General features: G+C 38.7%; 1 protein-coding gene across 5 annotated transcripts in view; it reads right to left on the reverse strand.

Annotated features, from left to right (window-relative positions):
* Positions 1-18,680, reverse strand: part of VPS13B (vacuolar protein sorting 13 homolog B) — a 423,329-nt gene extending 404,649 nt beyond the window's left edge. For 4 of the 5 annotated variants that reach the window (XM_088065985.1, XM_088066031.1, XM_088066072.1 and 1 more), the window contains exons 1-3: positions 18,571-18,680; positions 17,595-17,772; positions 10,071-10,214 (exon numbers count right to left, since the gene is read on the reverse strand). In XM_088065985.1, coding sequence (XP_087922111.1) covers positions 10,071-10,214; positions 17,595-17,741 — 291 coding nt within the window. In that variant the 5' untranslated portion in view covers positions 17,742-17,772; positions 18,571-18,680. Of the gene's footprint in view, positions 1-10,070; positions 10,215-17,594; positions 17,773-18,509 lie in introns of all 5 variants that reach the window. The other variant, XM_014254983.2, reaches the window with a different exon arrangement.
* Between the last annotated feature and the right edge of the window lie 1,145 nt (positions 18,681-19,825).

Here is a 19,825-nt window from a genome sequence, read left to right on the forward strand (position 1 = left end):
CTTGAACCTTCCAGAATGTAGGTGTCCTGTGTAGCATAAAATAGTCTGGGGTGTGCAGTTTTCTAGTGATCACAGAACATGTGAAAATGGGTCCAATAAAGAACTCCAGAGGAAAAAAAAAAATTGTTTGAGGGAAGCAAGTTAAATACACATTGACTACCATTCAGCTGGGTACACGTGACAGTGACTGCCCACAAAGCAATCAGAAAACAGCTCTTGCCCTATCTCACTGCCTCACTAACTGGATTAACATGAAATTATAAACAATGCAAAATAACTGTTTACCTGTGTACTAAGTGCAGTTCATATTTCCTGTCCTAACTGTTCCTTCTTACCATCAAGCAATAACAAAATAAAGTAGACAGATGGAAAGCTGTCTGTAATAGGCATAAATACATACACACATACATATACCCACACAAACATATGTCTCAAGAACAAGCTCCTATAGCAGTGCAGTACAACAGGTAAGTGGGGTGGCTGCTTTCTCACTTGTTAAGTAACATCACAATCCCCCAAGCAAAGGAATTGAGAACTACAAAGCAGAAAATAAGGAATTACTGTTTCATATGCGTAAAAGGAAGAACATGGGCTTCCGCTGGGAAAAATGGTTCTTCTCCACATGGGCAACAATACTGGAACTGTCAACATTCAAACTATTTCACAAGCAAAGTGGGGTATGTACAGTTAAGTATGTACAAGTTACAGTCAAATTCTAGACTTAGTTTTAGCAAATGCTATGGAAGCAAAAAAATTTTTTAACAAAAAAAAGGAGGGGGGCAGAGAGAGACAGAAAGAGATATACGGGTTGACTGTTACTTTTGCCCTATTTGATAACAATATCTTCAACAATATATAAGTTCCCATGACTAAGACATGGGGAAATGCTTCAGTCAGAACACACGCCCAAGCACAGCTTGCACCTTATATGCCAACAGTCTCCACCTCCAGTTCCAGGAAGAGTTGCATAGGTTGCTATCTAGCTCTTGTTTTCAGAAGCAGTAGCCCCTGTGCAACAAGTTCATAACACTCCAACTTTCAGTAAATGAAAATAAATATTTTCCATCAACAAAGACAGTATTGGAAAAGAAAACAAATAAACAAAAAAAAAAACAAAAAAACAAAAAAACCAGCATGATTATAAACATTTATTGATTCAAAACTAAATTTTGAGATTCTGAATACTCACCATGCAATTTCCCAAACAACACAGTTTGGAAAATTAACCCATTCTGCTCCTTCACTTTCTGTCTCGAGTTGCCAATGTTAAAATTGCCAAGTGCATTGACATGGCATTGCAATATAGACACTAGGTCTTGGACACTCTCTAATCCCAAAACACAATTCTTGGAAAAAAATAAAGCACTGGCTGTAGTTCAGAAAGATCAGTTCAGCAGGTCAGCTGATAGCTACTCAATATATAATTTAGTGGAATGAGACTGAGCAGACAAGGCTATGCTTTGACAACACACAGATGAGTGAAAAGATTCCAGAAAGAAGAGAAATTGACTTCTACAGCCAAGAGTCAAAGCACAGTTATAGCTAAATGGGAATTCTAAGTAGAAAGGAGGAATCCAGCTAGAAAGTTGGTGCCCACAGTTTAAGTATTTTTAAAAAACCCAAAACCCATAAAATAATAGGATAAGAAAAAAATTAGGGAATTAAAAAAATAAAGTAGTGAGAACCACAGATTAATTTAAGAGTCTGCCCAAAAGAACAAGGCTTCTAAAAAGTACAAATCCAAAACTCATGTCATATAAAGCACTGATTTCTGTTGGAATACAAGTTGATCCAGAAAACAACAAGCCCCATACCCATATCTATTTTAGAACAAACCCACGCAGTAACTGTGTTTTGGTAGTCTGCTGTGAAAATATTTTCTTCAAAGCATAGGAGAAAATAATAATATATTAAACTACTAGGTCTGAAATACGATGACAGATTCAATAAATTCAGCCCTATGCAGGATTCCCAAAAAAATATACATACATAGAAAACTACTCCAACACATGGATTACTTTTTTCCAAAATATGGCATCCTAAGACGTTTCCACCAAAATAAGTGAGATATTTCTCAGCTACACAGGTGTTCCAAGGCAAACAAGTGGAATTCTTCATGTAAGTGTGCTACCCTCACCTGATTAAACAATCTATTTAGAATTACCTGTGAATACACGAAAGCTTAAAGGATCACCAGCACTACCCCAAAAAAACCTACCCTTCCTGTCTCGGGGTGACTTCACATCAATCCCCTTCACATCCACCAATTTTCTTTAATCTCTTCTCACCTAAACCATTTGTCCATTGTGGTCCCTCAGCATTCTTTCACGTACTACACCCATCCCCATTATCCTTTCCTCTTGCTACTTGAGAAAGACAGAATTCCAACTGATGTTCCATGTAAGATCAACAAACTTCAAAAGCCATGCTCTACACAAGCATCTTGTTCTAAGCTAACAACACCATAAATCTGACACAAATTATTTAGTGCCTATTTTTGTAAATATACTTGGGATACTACAGCAAGTCAGAGTGGATTCCAGAAGAGCTCTCTTGAACACAGGATATGCATGTTTCAATCTGGCTGCCTCAGACATTACCAGCATAAGGAAGAAAATTGAAGCTGCGGTCTCTGCAGTTGCAAGGCTCCTCAACAGCCTATAGAAAAGTCAAAAATTGAGGTACAGTACCAGCATCTCGCAAGCATTTAAAAAAGATGCCAGACTCCAAACCTGGGACATTGATTTAGCAGTTAAAAGAAAGTTCATGTACACTCCACATAAAGAACTGAGACATTAATTCATGAAGAGCTGCAACCCATGGGAAGGACTCACATTGGAGAGCTTTGTGGAGGACTGTCCCTCATGGGAGGGAACATGCTATGGAGCAGGGGGAAAAGTCCTTCCACTAAGGACCAAGAAGTGTGTTAAACTAACCACAACCCCATTCCCTGTCTACTGGCAAGTGGAGGTAGAGAATCAGGAATAGAGTAAAGCCAGGGCAGATGGGAGTGGTAAGGGAAGGTATTTTTAAGATTTGGGTTTATACTTTTCATTATCCTACTCTGATATGATTGGTAAAAATTTTAATTAATTTCCCCATGTCAAGGCTGTTTTGCCCTTGACTGGTGAGTGATCTGCTGCTATCTTTAGCTCAAGCCATGAGCCTTTCATTATATTTTCTCTCCTGTCTAGAGAAGGGAAGTGATAGAGCTCTCTGATGGGCACCTGACTGCCATCCAGGGTCAACCTACTACAATGCCTAAGAAAGAAATTTCACTGACAATTTGAAGTACAGCTGCACTGCTTGGTTGTGCCAGTGTCCATTACACTCCTTATTAAGGTATCACTGCCTCCTCATATGCCTAAAATTCTTCCAATTTACACTGAAGTCTTCTTGAAAAATAATCTCATACCAGAATGTTCTACTGCTGATACAGAGTTCAAAACACTGCTAGAATATGAGTGAGTATTTATTTCCTGTCTCCTATCAGTGCAAAACACAGATATAAAGCAATGGTATTGGCCTGCAATATGGGACCCGCTTGACTACCACAGCCAGTTTTCCTTTTTCTTCTAGTTTGAGTGAGATTACATTCTAAGAAAGCAATTCCAGAGGGTTTGCAGGTTTGCTACTTAAATCATTATAAAAATTAACAGACTAACAGAAATCCATTATTTTTGAAGCTCAGATTCCAGTTTCTTACCATATAATCCCTTTTCTGAACCCTTGGATAAGAAAAACATGCAATTTTCTACAGCTTCAGAGGACACTAGAGGGATGTGCTTTCACAAAAGAGAAGAGGAGGGGGAAAAGTGCTGCTTGCACATATCCATAATTAGAGGTTTTGTGAGATGCCTACTGTCACAGACACACTAACTATGCAAAGCAAACAAGCAAGCATTAAACGTAGGTTAGATATAGACTTTCTGAACCTAGACTGCCAGAACAGCTTCAGGGAAAAAAGAAAACCAAAAACCTCATATCATAGGATTCACTGTGCTCCCATTGATTCTATTACCAACATACACAAGACACCTCTTCTTATTTCAATTAACAGCTGCAACACATTTTCCTTTTCATGTGCTCAAAGAGAATGGTAGTTTGACTAAAAGATATCCAGCCCATTAATTCTGAGACAACCCTGTAACAGAGGTCAAAGCACTGTAAGCCTGAACAGCTGAGAGATTTCTTCAAAAATCACAAACTTGATCTGAACACCACCACAAAGAGGTATACAGAGATCTTGCTCACAAAACAAGGTGAGAAAAGGCAACATTTGCTCTCCAGATATTATTGCTTCAGCAGCTACAGGAACTGAAGGGAAAACTGTAACTACACACAGCTCCTGGCAGCTTCCTTGCAACACCTATACCAACGCAGGCCATATCCTCACCTTGGCTCCTTCTTCACAACATGCAAAGTGCATTCATTTGAACAAAAAAAGTATCTGAAAATCACGTATGTTATACAGTCTTAATACCCACTGTAATAATGACCAACCTGATTTTAGAATCATAGAATCATTTAGGTTGGAAAGGGCCTTTAAGATCATCAAGACTGTAAACTGTTTTGACAATATCAAAACATTTTCTTGACAAGAACTGCATTCAAAATCTGAGCTCTTTGCAAGAATACGGTCACAACTATATTTATGACTGCTTTTTCTGTCCTTGAACCTGATATCATAGTAAATATCCCTGACACTGAGCATTCATACATCCCCTCTCTTCCTTGGTCATCTACTGACTGGCTGCTGAGAAAAACATCTTCCCAGTCAGTTCCTTCTCACATAAAGTCACATGTGTTCTCAAGATACTGAGACAGCTTTCTATGCCTTGTTCCTGTGGGTGCTCTCAGGAGTTAGGTACAGCACAGTTGTTGAAGAGGTCACCCAGGACTGCACAGGCCAGAAAGCAGAAGTGCTTATTCTACAAGTTCTTTACCAGGAACATCTAAAAGCAAGGCTTACACTTAAAAGCAAAGTTCATTCCCCTAGAGTAAACAATAGGATTAGGTCAGAAGTCTTTGCCTGTAGGCTGCACACCAACACTGAAAGATGTCCTGAGAGCCAGGAATAAGCACAGAAGGAATCAAGCAGGATCACTCATACCTTTCACAGTAATCAGTTTCAGACACTTGAAATCACCATTATTTAGCCCTGAAGAAGACTCAAATAGAAATATGCTGACAAATTCACATGAAAACTGTCCAAAATTAGGAACACATTAATAGGCATTCAGGTAAACAAGAAAGGTATTATGACTGAGGCAATACAAGGGCAGTGGCAGGACTCCTACAGCAAGAGTATTAAGAAATGCACCTGCAGGAGTCATCAAACAAATTCACAAAGGCAATTTCTTCTTTCATAAGAACTACTTAAGAATTGCAGAATTACTGCAATCTAAAGCATTGGATGCTTTGCTTTTAAAGTCTATTAAAATGGTTAGTAGGAACAAAAATAGGCAAATTACACAGTCACTCTTGCGTGCCCAGCTAGTACATGTGAGTATTTATCCAGCTTTAAGCAAAGCTGCTCATCTCCTCTTCAGCCTCACATTTGAAATCACTGGAGAAAGACAACAAAGTGCCTGAATCAAATGCTGCAAAGCCTTTTTTAGCATCTGTTGCAGTCTACTACTTCCTCTATTGAAAGAGTAAGTTTATTAAATGTTTTTGCAAGACATTTGTGGGGCATGACATTTATCCCTTAAAAGGATAAAATCCTTGAAAGAGAACCTCCTACCTAAAACACTTTTGTTCACATAAAGCAATTCATAGAAAACACAAGAACTCTTCAGACAGGAGTTCTTGACAGAAAATGGCACAAAACCCAACAAAAGACTCTGCCAAGCCTTCCTAAACCTTTGGAAAACACTAAATTACAGTCTGATTTGCACAAAGCAATTTGTTTAAATTCAAAATAATATGGAAAATTGTTCTCATTACTCATATATACACTAATTTGTATGCATGCACATACAGAAACATAAAATCCTCTTTTTTTGTTACAGTACTTTATTAAAACACAAATAAGAGTATCATGAACTGGCTGCTTAAGAGGAATTTCATATTCATCCTTAACTTCGTATGATTCAACATTAGCTGATAACATAGTTTGCTTCCTACAGAGCAATTCTCAATATAATCATCACCTTAAATTAAAACTCAGTATCAGATTTACTGAACTAAATATATTAGTATGGAAGTAAGTACCAAATTAAATTTATTTTAAAAGTAAAGACCTTGAGTTTCCACATGAGCAAATAAAAAGTATAAAGGTGAGCCACTAAAGACTGTTAGTTAAGTCTTCTGACTTCAAGTTCTACCATATTTCTGCTGTCACATAACAACAGACTTACAGACTCAAATGGAAAAAACAGCACTGCTTGTCCATATAGCCACATTCAACTGAGCTGTTACAACCCAGGCAAGGAAAAAACACTCTGAAGCACTGTTTTAATCTGGAGCTAGCTTAACCACCTAGCAAAGACTTTATATAACTATACTCTCATTAAACACAAGCCTTCTGTCTTTACCTTCAAAGTCCTTAATCTGTCAACATACCTTATCTCCCATCTCAATCATCTCTCGGTCAAGACCAATTTCTGCTTCCAGCATTCTTTGGTGGCAGTCTCTACCAGCTGTCAGGTAAGAATACATCTGGTATTCTGACAGTCATGATTGTAGGCTGCTCTCCACTGCCTTCACAAAGTTATTATATTCCTTCACAACTTTCTTTGTAATGCCTCATGAAAGGAGCAGTGCTCAGTCGTCTGTATGTGGATCCAAACTGCTTGGTTTCCCTGTCCTTCTCTAAGTGCTTCAACATAAGTCTTCCCCAATTCCACAATTAATTACCCTTGGAGCACAGAGAACCTTCATATACATCAGCATATTTCTAGTGTACTGTGTTCCACTTAAAGGCAAGGACTCAAATCTGAAGCAGTAATACAAATAGCACATTTCTCCTTGATCTCCTCATTTACATCAGCTCCAAGACAAAAAAACCCCACAGAATTAAAGGGTGAGCATGAAGAATAGTCTTGACCTTAGTTATAATTGCAGAAGGTGAAAAAAACAGACACAGGCTTACAGGCTTGTCCTTCCTAATTTGCACTGCCTGAATTTTAAGCCTCTGGTTTGGGCATGGAGATATCTTAACATTGAGAGAGGAGGAGAAAGAGCAAAGAATTTCAAAAATATTTAAAAAAAAAAAACAAAATTTGTGTAGAAGAAAAAAGAGTTAACAACAGTCCAACAGGACAAAGGGAGAAAACCTCTTGGAGGAAAAACAGCAATCAACAGAGATTTTAAAAAGTGTTTTCAACTCCACATGAAGCCCAGAGATTGAACATATAGAGATAGGTAATGAGAAAAATATAAAATGCTGGAACTTTAACCACTTTCTAAAACAAAATATAGCACTCATGGAGAACAGTATCAGGACAGTCAATTACTGTAACTTAAACACAAGTCAAGCAAACTTCAGAATCACATTAAAGTGTTAAAGAATAGATTTAAAAATCATACCAACATATTTGAGAGCATTAAAAATGCTCCTACTTAAAACTGAGTGCTGCAGAAGATTAATTCAAGAACAAAAACTAATAGCCAGGCACAGTTGCATTAGGCTGACAGGCATGAAAAAGCAATGTGAAACACCCCACAGCCAAATTCTATTTCAAGTACTGACACTAACCAAAGTCATAACCAAAAGTGCACATACAAAGCAGGTTCAGTAGAACACCCCTTTATTCACTGCAAAGTTGTTGCACTTCAGTTTAATTTTCTTGTAAAGTATCCACATTTAACATTTGGGTTTTAGAAGTAATAGTATCAGATGTAGAAAAGGAGAAAAAGCAAAACAGCACAGAAGAAAAAGGGGGAAAGCAAAGACCTTCAAAACGTAAATACTAATACTACAGAATTATGGATTTTGTATATCATTAAGTGAACTTACCACTTGTACAACAGTTTGCCTTAGAAAAAGAATTTTTGCATAAAACTATTAGTTGAGCCATTACTGTCTAATCCAAACTTAGCTGAGGAGATGCTGCAATAGCATAAGCAACAAAAAAACTTAACTAAACTAACACTGACACTGAACTAACAATGACACAGCATCACAGTAAAACACATATATATAAAAGCACCTCAGGGAACTGATACTCTTCAAAAACAAGCAAAACCCTGTCTTTCCTTTTTTTATAAAATCTGCAGGGTTCACTGGACAATAGCTTCAAACAATGCCATGTATTTTAATCTTCATACACCTTCAATAGAATCATTGTTTGAGATAGCACCTTTCCAAAGAAAACACATCTCACTAAGTTGAGGTCAAGAACTTTATTTTTTGCTCAGGTGAAATTATGCCTGTGCTCATTAGAGGTCTCACCTGAGGAAGGAAATACAGGGTCAAGCCAATCAATTTGAGTACTAAACTAAGCTTTCTTGCTAATTATGCTCTTCACTGACATGAAGTTCTCAGCAGAACTGTTCCAACTGGAGCTAAAGTTGTTGAAAGTTCATTTTACTACCGTTTTCCTCAGAAATATTTCATTTCGCTCATATTTTTTATTCACTGATTACAAAAAAAAAATTATGACAATTGGTTTTAGCCAAATACACTGCCATGCTTTAAACACTTTCAAATCGCAATTCAAAAAATAAAATTCAACCTGTCAACTTTTTAAATCATATCCTCAGAAAACAGCATAAAAGTGTTTTCATCCACATTCTTGCGAGTCAAAGATAATCCTTCTATGGCACAGACCCAAATTTTACCCTCCTGAGCATACATACCAATGAATAATTTGTTCAGATGTCAGTTGCAATTTTCAAAACTCTTTTCTTGCCTCTGAATCTTAAACATCTGTAACAAATACTTGTTTTGAGAGTGCTTTACATTCATGACACTTGACCTTTTGATGTATGCACCACAAAATTTAAGTTTCAAATACCACGAAAGTAGGAAACCTGATCATTTCAGCAGTAGCCATCTGCAAGGTCCAATATCAAATATTAGATCTGGGTTGCACAAAGTCATGGGCTGCAAATCTTTTTCTGCAACTCATAATTAGTTGCAATTTGCTGCTTCCAAAAACACACTTCTCATGGAACATCTGGTCTCAAAAGCTTACCTTAACATTGGAAAAGTACTTAATATCTGGCTGCTGGTGTTTATGCACATCTACATATACACACAGATTAACTACAGAATGCAAGCATGTTCTCTGTGGGTGGCTAGGACTAGAGATTTCTACTTCAGCAAAAAAGCCTCTTAGGTCTTGTATCAATCTACCAATGTATCAAGAAATATCAAACGAGAGGAAAGTGTTTTCCCATGTTCTTGCTGCCTTGTCTAGTTATTGGTGTTAAAAGTTAACAGCTCATCAAGCATCCTACCAAACAGTTTTTCACAAACTAATTTTTGTTTGCATGATCCTTATTGTAAGTGAAGCGCTGTTGAAATCAAAATATGAACAAGGCTTTAAAAAAAACCAAGTAAAACAAACTTGTAAGCCTCTCTAGAATTAAAATACCATGCTGATTAAAAAAATCCCACAAGTTCAACATTAACATAACCAAGTACTTTTGGTTAACTAAGTCAGACATATGACAAAAATTGAGGCACTGCATATTTCAGCTTCATTATGTCAGAAGGAAACCTTACCTGAGCCCATGAAAATGCCTAACGCACAAATTCTTGTATGCAACTAAAATAAAAAATCCTGAAGACCCTTACATACAAGAACTCTTCCAAGTACACTCAAGCATGCTATATGGTTCTTTAAATCCATTTCTTCCCTGGTCATAGGAAAAACTGGATAGAGCACTATTAACTTGCTTTCACATCTGCAAGAACATAGCTACAGTGAATAAAGAGTTTAAAAATAAGCATAAAGGAAGATATTAGCCATTAAAAAAAGAAAAATATTAACCTCTCAAAGAATAAAATGTCCCAACTTCACATGCCAGATTCCTCAGAAGACTTTCAAGAAGGGGACCTATAGAAGCTCTTATTCTCAAGCTCACAATGCTGGAAAAGCATTCATCACATTTCTTACCTGAGCCCCATCCTTTAACTTCAAGATGCATTCCATTGTATTGATAGTGATGACAACTGGCTCTGATCCCAGTTTCGTCCATGGCACATGAATCCGAAGCTCATGAATATGCCCACTTAAAAAAGTAAATGGCAGTTTCAGCTCCTAACAACAACAAAGAGCACAGAATTAACTACTGAAACATCAAAATTCCAGACACATTTACTCAAAATAGTGAAGTTCTATCACAAAACAAGTCAAAAGTTATTCTCCCTCCCCTAATCAGCAGTGCGCCTCAAGACTTGGCATTTGCCTTTAAAATCACTTGCAGGATTTGGATTACCATGTCCTTGATAATAAAACATAGCTTAAAACCACCTCTCTCTCACATGAAGCTACTTCAAAATGTTTTGCTATTCAAGGTACAAGTAGAAAGAAACAACGTGAAGATAAATACTTACACTGATATCCAACCAGTATTACTGTGAAGAGCACAAATTTGGAATTAAACATTGACAATGCCACAGCAAGGCAATTTCTTTCAAAGTATTTTAGTGCTTAAGAGTCTTAAGAGCTCAGTTCTCTTAAGACTGGCCCATTGTTGCCCCTTTCACATCTAACTGCATAGTAAATATGAAGTCATTACATTTTTCATTGGCAAAACCAGACTCCTGCACAGCAAGGTCTAATGGAGATGTCTCACTGTTTTCAAAACTTGTACAAATCAGTCCAGAGCTTCTAACAAATGCCTGGGCACTCCATCCAGCACAGATTACAACTCTGCAGGACAGCCTCAGCGAACCAGCTGCTGCTTGCAGCAATTCAGAAGGAAATAGGGTGCCAAAGTTTAGATTAAAAGGACCCAATTAAGTAAATTGGTGTACATACAATACAAAGTGTTGCAATTTCCCAGTAGCTACAGGTGTTCTGCAAAAAATTAGTTCAACACTTAACCAACAGAAGGGTCACTTAACCAACAGAAGGCTAGAAAGCAGTCTCACGAATAGCAGTCAAGATTTGGAATAACGAAAACAATTGCCTACTGTAAAATAAAGAAGCAATATTTGACATGTTAGAATTTTAAGTAAGCATTCTCGATACTAGGTATTCTTATGCTCAGGTTTCAGGGATGCTTCATCTTTTCACCTTTCTAGTCTCGCATTCTGATATTTTATTACCAAGTTTTAAAGCTTTTATGGAGAAAAAACAACCCATCTTCAAGCTGTTTATAGCCTGGTGCTTTCATCATCATCTTAGATGCTGGGAACTACAGGTGTAGTACGTTCTCAGGCTGAGAAGTAAGTGAAGCTAAGTCTCTTAGATGCAGGGAAGCCAACTTACAGTGACCACATAGTCCAACTTCCTGACCAAGTCAGGGCTGACTAGAAGGCAAAATATGTTATTATAAGGGCATTCTCCAAATGTCTCTTACACACTGACAGGCTTGGGACATCCACCTCCTGTAGGAAGCCAGTTCCAGTGTTTGACCACCCTCAGTAAGGAAATGCTTCCTAATGTCCAGTCTAAGCCTCCCCTGGTACAGCTCTGAACCATTCCCACCTATCCTATCCCTGAATACCAGGGGGAAGAGCTCCGCACCTCCCTCTCCATGTCCCCTCCTCAGGAAGCTGTAGAGAGCTGTGAGGTCACCCCCTTCCGTCAGCTCCCTTTTCTCCAAATGAAACAAATCCAAAGTCCTCAGTCCCTTCAAGCAGGACATTGCCTCCAGCCCTTTCATCACCTTTGTTGCCTTCCTCTGGACACATTCTCATCCTTTACCCTCACTCTTCAGCTGTGGGGCCCAGAGCAGCACACAGAGCTCAAGGCGAGGCCGCACTGAGGCTGTGCAATGGGACAGTCACCTCTGTGACCGGCTGGTGATGCTGAGTTTGATGCACCCCAGGAAGGGGTTTGTCCTCTGGGCTGCCAGGGTGCACTGCTGACTCCTTCTGAGCCTGCTGCTGACCAGCACACACAGGTTCTTGGCTGTATTTTGGTAAACTCAGGAACACAAGCCTTTGTTCAGGACTCCAGAATTATCCTGGCAAGCCAGGGCTTAAGCACCTTTGCCCCTTGGCTCAGCTTAGGTACATACATTTCATTCAACTCTGAATTCCCATGAATGAATAGATGTTACACAGAGAAGGTCCATGAAACTCAGAAATCAAGCAGGCAAGTTGCTAGGGAATTTCAGACAAACATCTATCAGTGGATCCAGAAAGCCTTGTTTCCTGAACTGCTTGACCCAGAACTATCCCTGCTGTACAGAACTTCTACATTAATAAAATCTGGAGATAAAGGCATTTTGAATTTACTACTTGATATGTATTATAAAGTCTTAAAGTATGCCTATACAATATTTCTGTGAAGCTAGCTCATGTAATTTTTTGCCTACATATATTGAAATAAATACATAAATACATATCATGATAAATTCATGAATAATTAATATATAATCAAATCTTAGTGAGATGTTTTGAAAGCCCCCTCAGAAAGTTTTATTTCCTTAAGTAGTTACCATATCTTAAGTTCAGAGTTGAAATAACCACCATTTACACCTATGACAGGTTTGCATCTTGACAGTCTTTGGGATGCCTAGAGGCAAGTCAACTATTCTTACCAATACCTACACCATCACAGCAACAGCAGCTGCTAAGAGGAGCTTCCCCCATTCTGCAGCTGATACCTCCTAAATCTTTCTACTGGTACTATAAAAAGTTTATCCTGTATCCAGGAGCTAAGAGTATTGTATGTTCACTGAAAAAAATTGTATGTTTTCTGAAAAAAATCTTCAGAAGAGGAAACTACACAAAATTATAGCTCTATTTTTTTTTGCCAAGTACAGCTTTCAGTTTGTAAATTAGTTTTTGGGCCTTAATGAGCACTGATCAATTAAGTTTAAAAAAAACCACACCCATCTCATACTAAAAAATCTCAACTCCTTCTTCAGCCATGCTTACACAAAGTCACATCTAATTTCAAGTCCTCATCCTAAGAGTTGACAGTTTCAGACTTTCTCATTACAAGTTCAAAGAAAATTGTTAATTTGTTTTTACAAAGTGTATTTTCTTCATCTCATTTGCTACTACACTTCAGGATTTTAGCCAAAAGCCTCTCCTAAAAATTCAGCCCTAGGCTCACAAGCGACACAAACAACATTTTCATCCAGACAGTTAAGACACTGAAAAGCAAATATCAGGCTGTTTAGCTATAGATCTTTCTACATGACTAATCATACAATAAATTAAGTAGTGTCTTTTGTCCCAGAGCATTTTTTTTTGGGGGGGGGGAGGATTTGAGACACACATGAAGTGTTGCACAGAAATAAATTATAAAAAAAACATGCAATCTAAAAATACATTAAAATGTAAGAGACAATGCCTTCAGAGATCAAGGCAGCAAACTACTACTGTTAACAATAATAGAAATAAATTCTGGACTTGTAGATGTGCAAGTTCTTGTCACTCATCAATACCACAATGTCTACTTAGATCCTGACTTGTATTTACTTCAAAAGGCATTCTAGAAAAGCTGTTTTTCTACTATTTGCTGGATGGATTTGACACTTTTGTCTAGTTAACTGCAAGATATTGAAATAAACAGAAGTAAGAATTATTTCAAAATAAAGGTGATAAAAGCAAATGTACAACATATTTAGAAGATAGTTATTTTTCAAAGGAAATTTAGATACAAATGTCATCTGACATTAAGGAAACCCATTGTCCTAGTTACAGCTAGGGCAATTAGAATAAAGCAATGCAGAGAACTCTACTCTGTTCAGTAGACAATACAAATGTGTACCAAATTAAGTAACTTGTTCATAACACAACATAACAAAAAACATTTTTATTCCTCCGTTTCCTACGCAATCTTTCTCCTTTCATTAAGTACTGCTTAAAATCCATATTATTTCTTCTATACCCATAACTGATTAGACTTCGCATTTTAGATTTTACATTTAATCATATGAATCTTTCACAAAAATATATGACTAAAACCAAAATTCTGGGCTTGACCCTTAAATAACTGACTAACATGTAAGACTGCAGACTAAATGAGAGTAATTCCCCTTTGCCCAACATCTCTCCTTGCTATAAAACACAAGACTACTCTAAAAGTTAGGGTGATAGGCAAGTAGCTGTTCTCCACATCATTTTTAACTCAAATATATCTTCTTCACAGTCAAGCCTGTATTTCATAAGTAACCCAGTGGCATGTAACAGAGATCTAAAATAAGGATATTTCAATGCTCCTATTTCCTTAAAATTATTTTAAGTACATTAGAATTTTTCATGTTTCTTTCTGTACAACTTCCTTGCCTAGATTGGATAGGAAAGATCCACACTATAACAAAATTCAATAATCTTTAGATCAAGTCTTCCGAAGACTACTTAATCTTTCCCTTCTGCATTTGCAAAACAGCTAAAATCTAATTATGGCAATATACACAAGCAGCAAGAAGAGATCACGATGTACATTATCTTTTTGGCACCACTACATAAACAGATAAACTACACACAAGCTAGTTACCAAGTTCAGCAGTAGTTTTGTTACCTCTGGTACTATGGGGACTTCACATAAAACTTGACAAAAATGCTTGAAACACTTTTCCTAAAAACATTATTTAACAAATTTAAAGTATTAGTTTCAACATTTTATTACAAATTACTTTCTTGAACTAGTTTTGTACAATGTGCTTATTATTTACAAATGGAAAATTTCTTGGAATGTTTAGTCTTCTAGTAATTGAATCATTCAGGATAGGAAAAAATGTCAAAATTTTATTAGATTTAATCTTCAACTAAAGATAATTATTATAAAATCAATCAACTGGCTACTCAGAGAGTGACACAATTATATGCAAAAGCTACACTGTACCTAGAAGATTCAAGAACTAATACTTGACTTCCACTACAGAACTGGTTTGTACAAAAAAGAGATAGAAAGAAGGACAGAGCCTAAGAGTTATTACAGTGACATTCAGCTTAGTTTAATGAAACCATAAAACTTACATAAATATATGTAAAAAAAAATGCAAAGTATTTTCAGGTTTCGTTGGAACATTCCCTTCACATACAGCAAATTTTCTATGTTAACAACTGTATTTCATCTGATTTCAAGAGGTATTGGTTCCAACTTGGTCACAAAAATAAATTAAAATCTTCTATAGAACAAACAGCAGTTTATGCTTTTTCTCATCTGCCCTTTGGGATTCTGTTTGGTGGCTCGTAACAGCACAACATGACATGGGAGCACCAAGATCAGCTAAAGCACATGGAGCAGGAAGGACACAGTTGTTCACAAATCTGTTATAAAGTGCTTTGTCCAGGTAGTTAGAATGCTAACATTCCCAAAAAGCCAGGTATAACTCCACAGATCTAATTCTCTGAAAATGTTTAAAGCTCTAGAGAAATAGATCCAGGAGAGGTGGACTTATATCTAAGAACCTGAAGCATGAAATTAAAGCTGTGTTCATGTCAGATAAGGAGCAGGGAATCAGGATGGGGATCACAGCCCAGGATAGAACAGTGTTACAAGAGCAGAGCAGTTAAGAGGACTAACTTTGGGTATCATGAATCCATCCAGGAAGAGAACACAACTAAAATGATATATACTGGTAATTTTTAGAGACTAATTTTTCAAGGGAGCTCCTGCCAGCTGCAAGGGCTTTGGGACTTTGCATTACTACATACTGCTCACTCAAAGAGTTTTGCTGAGCAGAAATAAACAGCATCTCCTCCACAAAAAAAAAAAAACTAAAAGGAAAACAGGTCCAGACAAGTTCAGAAGAATAAGAGCCAAATGAAGATAACTACATTTCACAAACACCCAGACAAATAATGTTATAATAATGAATCTGAGCTAAATTTTGCATCCATCACATATTCACATTCCCATTCAAACTGGTAAGTCATGAGCACAGGTACATATGGCAATATTTGCCCTTACAAAAGAGATGACATTATCAGGTTGGGCTGGATATTTAGGAACACAGTTCATAGGCAGACAAAGATGAAGCAAGGGGTCACCTAGCAGCAAACTGCAACTACTAGAAAGGGAACACCATCAACCCAAATCATCATTTGTTATTAGGACAAACTTCCTCTCCACACAGGAGAGCACTGAAGCAGCTTACCCAGAGAGGAGCTTCTCACAAGACAGGAGATTTCAAGACTCAGCTGAAGGAAAACACAAGTTGGTCTGACATAATGCTGGCAATAGCCCTGCTCAGAACAGGAGATTGGACTAGATGACCTCCAGAACTCCTTTTTGATCAACCCTTCTTTGTACATATATATTTTAAAAGGCTGACAGGGGAACACATCAGCTACAGAACATCAGCTGTATGGACAAGATGTACCAATTAATAGACTTGAGAGAAAATACTGAGACAGTGAAACACTTGAAGTAAGACATGTAATGTTCTTTAAAAAGCACAGAAAACAGGACAAGATCTGTTGCAAGACTGTCTCCTCTTCCAGAACAGGATCAAGAGTCCTAATTAACCGTATGTTAATTTCTTTCACATTTTAAAAGGCACTCCCAATAGAGACATGCAGTCACTCCAGCGTATTCCAATACCTCATAATCCAACACATAAATGAGATTTCATTTTACATCTAACCTAAGTCTCCCAACATGCAATTTATTCAATGCTTCTTCTCAGATCCAAATAATTCTTTCCCTCTCTTGCCTCACCTTATTTTTGTCAATATTAAAAACACATAACCTGTATATTTTATTCTTCTTTCAAGGGATGTATTGTCTAAATTCCCCATTCTTTGCTGCATTTCTCTCAGTTCTTTAACTTGGTTGGACTACATTTGGCCACAGGACTCCAGCTAAGCCCTGCTACTCCATGCACAACAGAAAGCAGCATTATCAGTCTCACACACTCAAGTTAACAACTCAGGTAAGTATAAAAGGAAACCATCCCTGTGCTAAAGCTTTACCAGTTCACATTGACAGCAGGCTCCAAATTCTGTATCTAGTGTTTTACTTGGTCAAGCTCCTTGTTTTAAGGCTAAGTTTTACTGAGTCTCTGATTTAATCCACACAAACCAGATGATCAAATCTATTCCTCAATTATTCTTAAGTTTAGATACAACTGGAACGATGAAATCTGGAGTCAGAAAACAATACCAAGAGCACAAGTGGGTTTAGTATGCATAATTAAAAAGAGATCCCACTTTGTGACCTTTCAACTTAGTTACTATATGTAATTAGTAAATATAACTGGAAAAGCAATTCAATTAATGTTCATACTGTAAAACAATAGTTACTGAAAGAACAAACATGTCCACAAAAAAGCCTATCTTCACACTCCATAACTTACAGAATGTGTAAAGAATTACCATTCATTGCTAAACAAATGGCATGAAATTAAAGCAAGAATAACTAAATGCAGGGGGAAAAAATACTTGAATAAGAAGAAAATCAGCAAGAACTAAGCTATTACTTAGCTGGGCAGACCAAGCTAAAATAATTCAGCCAACTTCTTTTAAATCAAAGACATGGGCTGTAACTGCTATAAACCTAACATACCTGTTCAAGTACATCCAACTTTAATTCAAGTTTACTAAGCACAACATCTCCTCCCCAGAGTGACAACTGCAGATCTGAAGGCTTCAAGTTCTTTATGTAGCGATTCACATAACTCATCAAAATAGGAGTTACATAGGACTCCAGCATTCTGGAAGATCTCTGTATTACAGGTCAAGCACTAGAAAAAGGGAACAAAAAATTGAGATGTTAGTTATATATCTCCAGTCTAATTTTCAATAATGCAACACTCCCGTTGTTTGAATGTATGAAAGTAATTCTAAACATCATTTATAGTCAAAGGTTCATATAGTTACACATAAAGATAAAACATATAGAAAGATGCAAGCACATCTATTTTCATTTTTGAATTTTTATATTTACACATATATATATATATGTATACTCACATACATATCTGTGTATATATATATATATTCATATATATATATATGTATATATATATTAACTAGTAACTGATTCATTCAAAAGAAAAGCCAACCAAACAAACGAAGAAACAGACAGAAAAGGTGATCGAGCAGTCCACCATGCTTTTCACAGCATTTAAGTGACAGGAAAACTCCTTTCTGGCCTCATCAGAAGGATAAACTTTGAAAACATGAGAAAAGGGTAATTTCTGACTGATAAAAGCCCACACTAAAATATCGCCTTAGATGCACCTCATCGGTCTCAGCACCGTGTACAAGACAACCCAGCCAGTTTCTTGCCAGCCTGAACTCCAAGAAACCAACATCCTTCGTGAACCGAGCTGAGGTTACGTTAAGGTCTGCTATCACTCCCATCCCTCCCCACATCCTTTCCCGAACCCCCCTCGTCCTGATGAGACCCTTCCCCGTCCCGTCACCGCCGCGGCTTCACCCGGACCCCTCCACAAACCCGGGAACCCCGTGCCCGTACCTTCGGGACACATCCTCGCACGTCCCTCCCGCGGCCCCGCGCCCCCTCAGGGCCCCTTTACCTGGCCCTGCACAGCGCCCTGAGGCTCCGCGCCCGCTCCGCGCCCACCCCGGGCCGGCCGGGCCGCGGGAGCGCCGCGCACGCAGCGCCTCCGGCAGCGCCTCCCGCCCCGGCTCCACCAGGCGCTTCCGGGTTCCCTGGCGCATGCGCGAGCGTTTGGCGCGAGCGCGGGGCGGGGCCAGACCGTAGCGCTGAGGGCGGTGGAGGTCACGTGCCCTGCGGGGCGGGGTTTCCCCGGTGTCCCCGTGAGGCGGAGGAAGGGCGGGGGCTGTGTGATGGAGTCCCAGAGATGTGCGATGGGTGGGGTTGGAGAAGGCCTCCGAGGTCATCCAGTCCAGCCTGTGACCGAACAGCACCATGTCAACTATACCATGGCACTGAGTTCCTCGTGCAGTAGTTACCTAAACACCCCCAGGGACGATGCTTGCACCACCTCCCTGGGAAGTCAATTCCATTTCTAATCACCCTTTACGTGAAGAAATTTCTTGTAACGTCCAGAACATCCTCTGTCACAGCTTGAGTCTATATCTTCATGTTCTCTCCATTTTTATCTGGGAGGAGGCGCCAATTCCCATCTGGCTACAGCATCCTTCCAGACAGCTGTAGGGAGCGATAAGGTCATCCCTGAGCTTCCTTTTCTCCGGGCTAAACACCCCTGGGTCCCTCAGCTGTTCCTCATAGGATTTGTCCTCCAGACCTTTCACCAGCTCCATTGCCTTTCTCTGGACTCTCTCCAGCACCTCAATGTCCTTCCTGAACTGAGGGGCCCAGAGCTGCACGCAGCACTCGACACAATCTGCTCCCAGGGTGGAGTGGCCCCGCCATTCCCCGGGTGTGTGTGAGCCCCTGCCGTGAGGAGCTTGGGCATGGCGGGCTCTGGCCCGGAGCATTGTGAACCTCTGAGATGTGCCACTGCCTCAACCAGCCCCAGCTCCAAGGTTTGGTTTGTGTTGTTATAACTGACAATGGTTGTGTAGGGCAAAACCCAGTGCTGGCAAACACTTGTTCCTACTCTGCTTAATAAAGGTCCACATTTTCTGGCTTAGTTTAGAGCAAGGTTTTGCTTAGGTTCTCAATTTCACCATTTCAGATGTAAGAGTAGTTCCTGGCATCCAGGAACACCCTTGATGTTCTGCATGCCCAGAGTGCTTCTTCCTTCTCCAGATCATAGAGAAAAGCCATCTCCAGCAGCTCCGAGTCCTTTTGGGGTTGCTTGTGGCATGCAGAAAATGCCCTGTTAAGGTGAGTTAATAGAA

The sequence above is a fragment of the Pseudopodoces humilis genome, chromosome 1 (genome assembly GCF_049639895.1).
Source record: "Pseudopodoces humilis isolate 2021_Gansu_Grassland_sample_001 chromosome 1, ASM4963989v1, whole genome shotgun sequence".
In the NCBI taxonomy this organism is placed as follows: Eukaryota; Metazoa; Chordata; class Aves; order Passeriformes; family Paridae; genus Pseudopodoces; species Pseudopodoces humilis.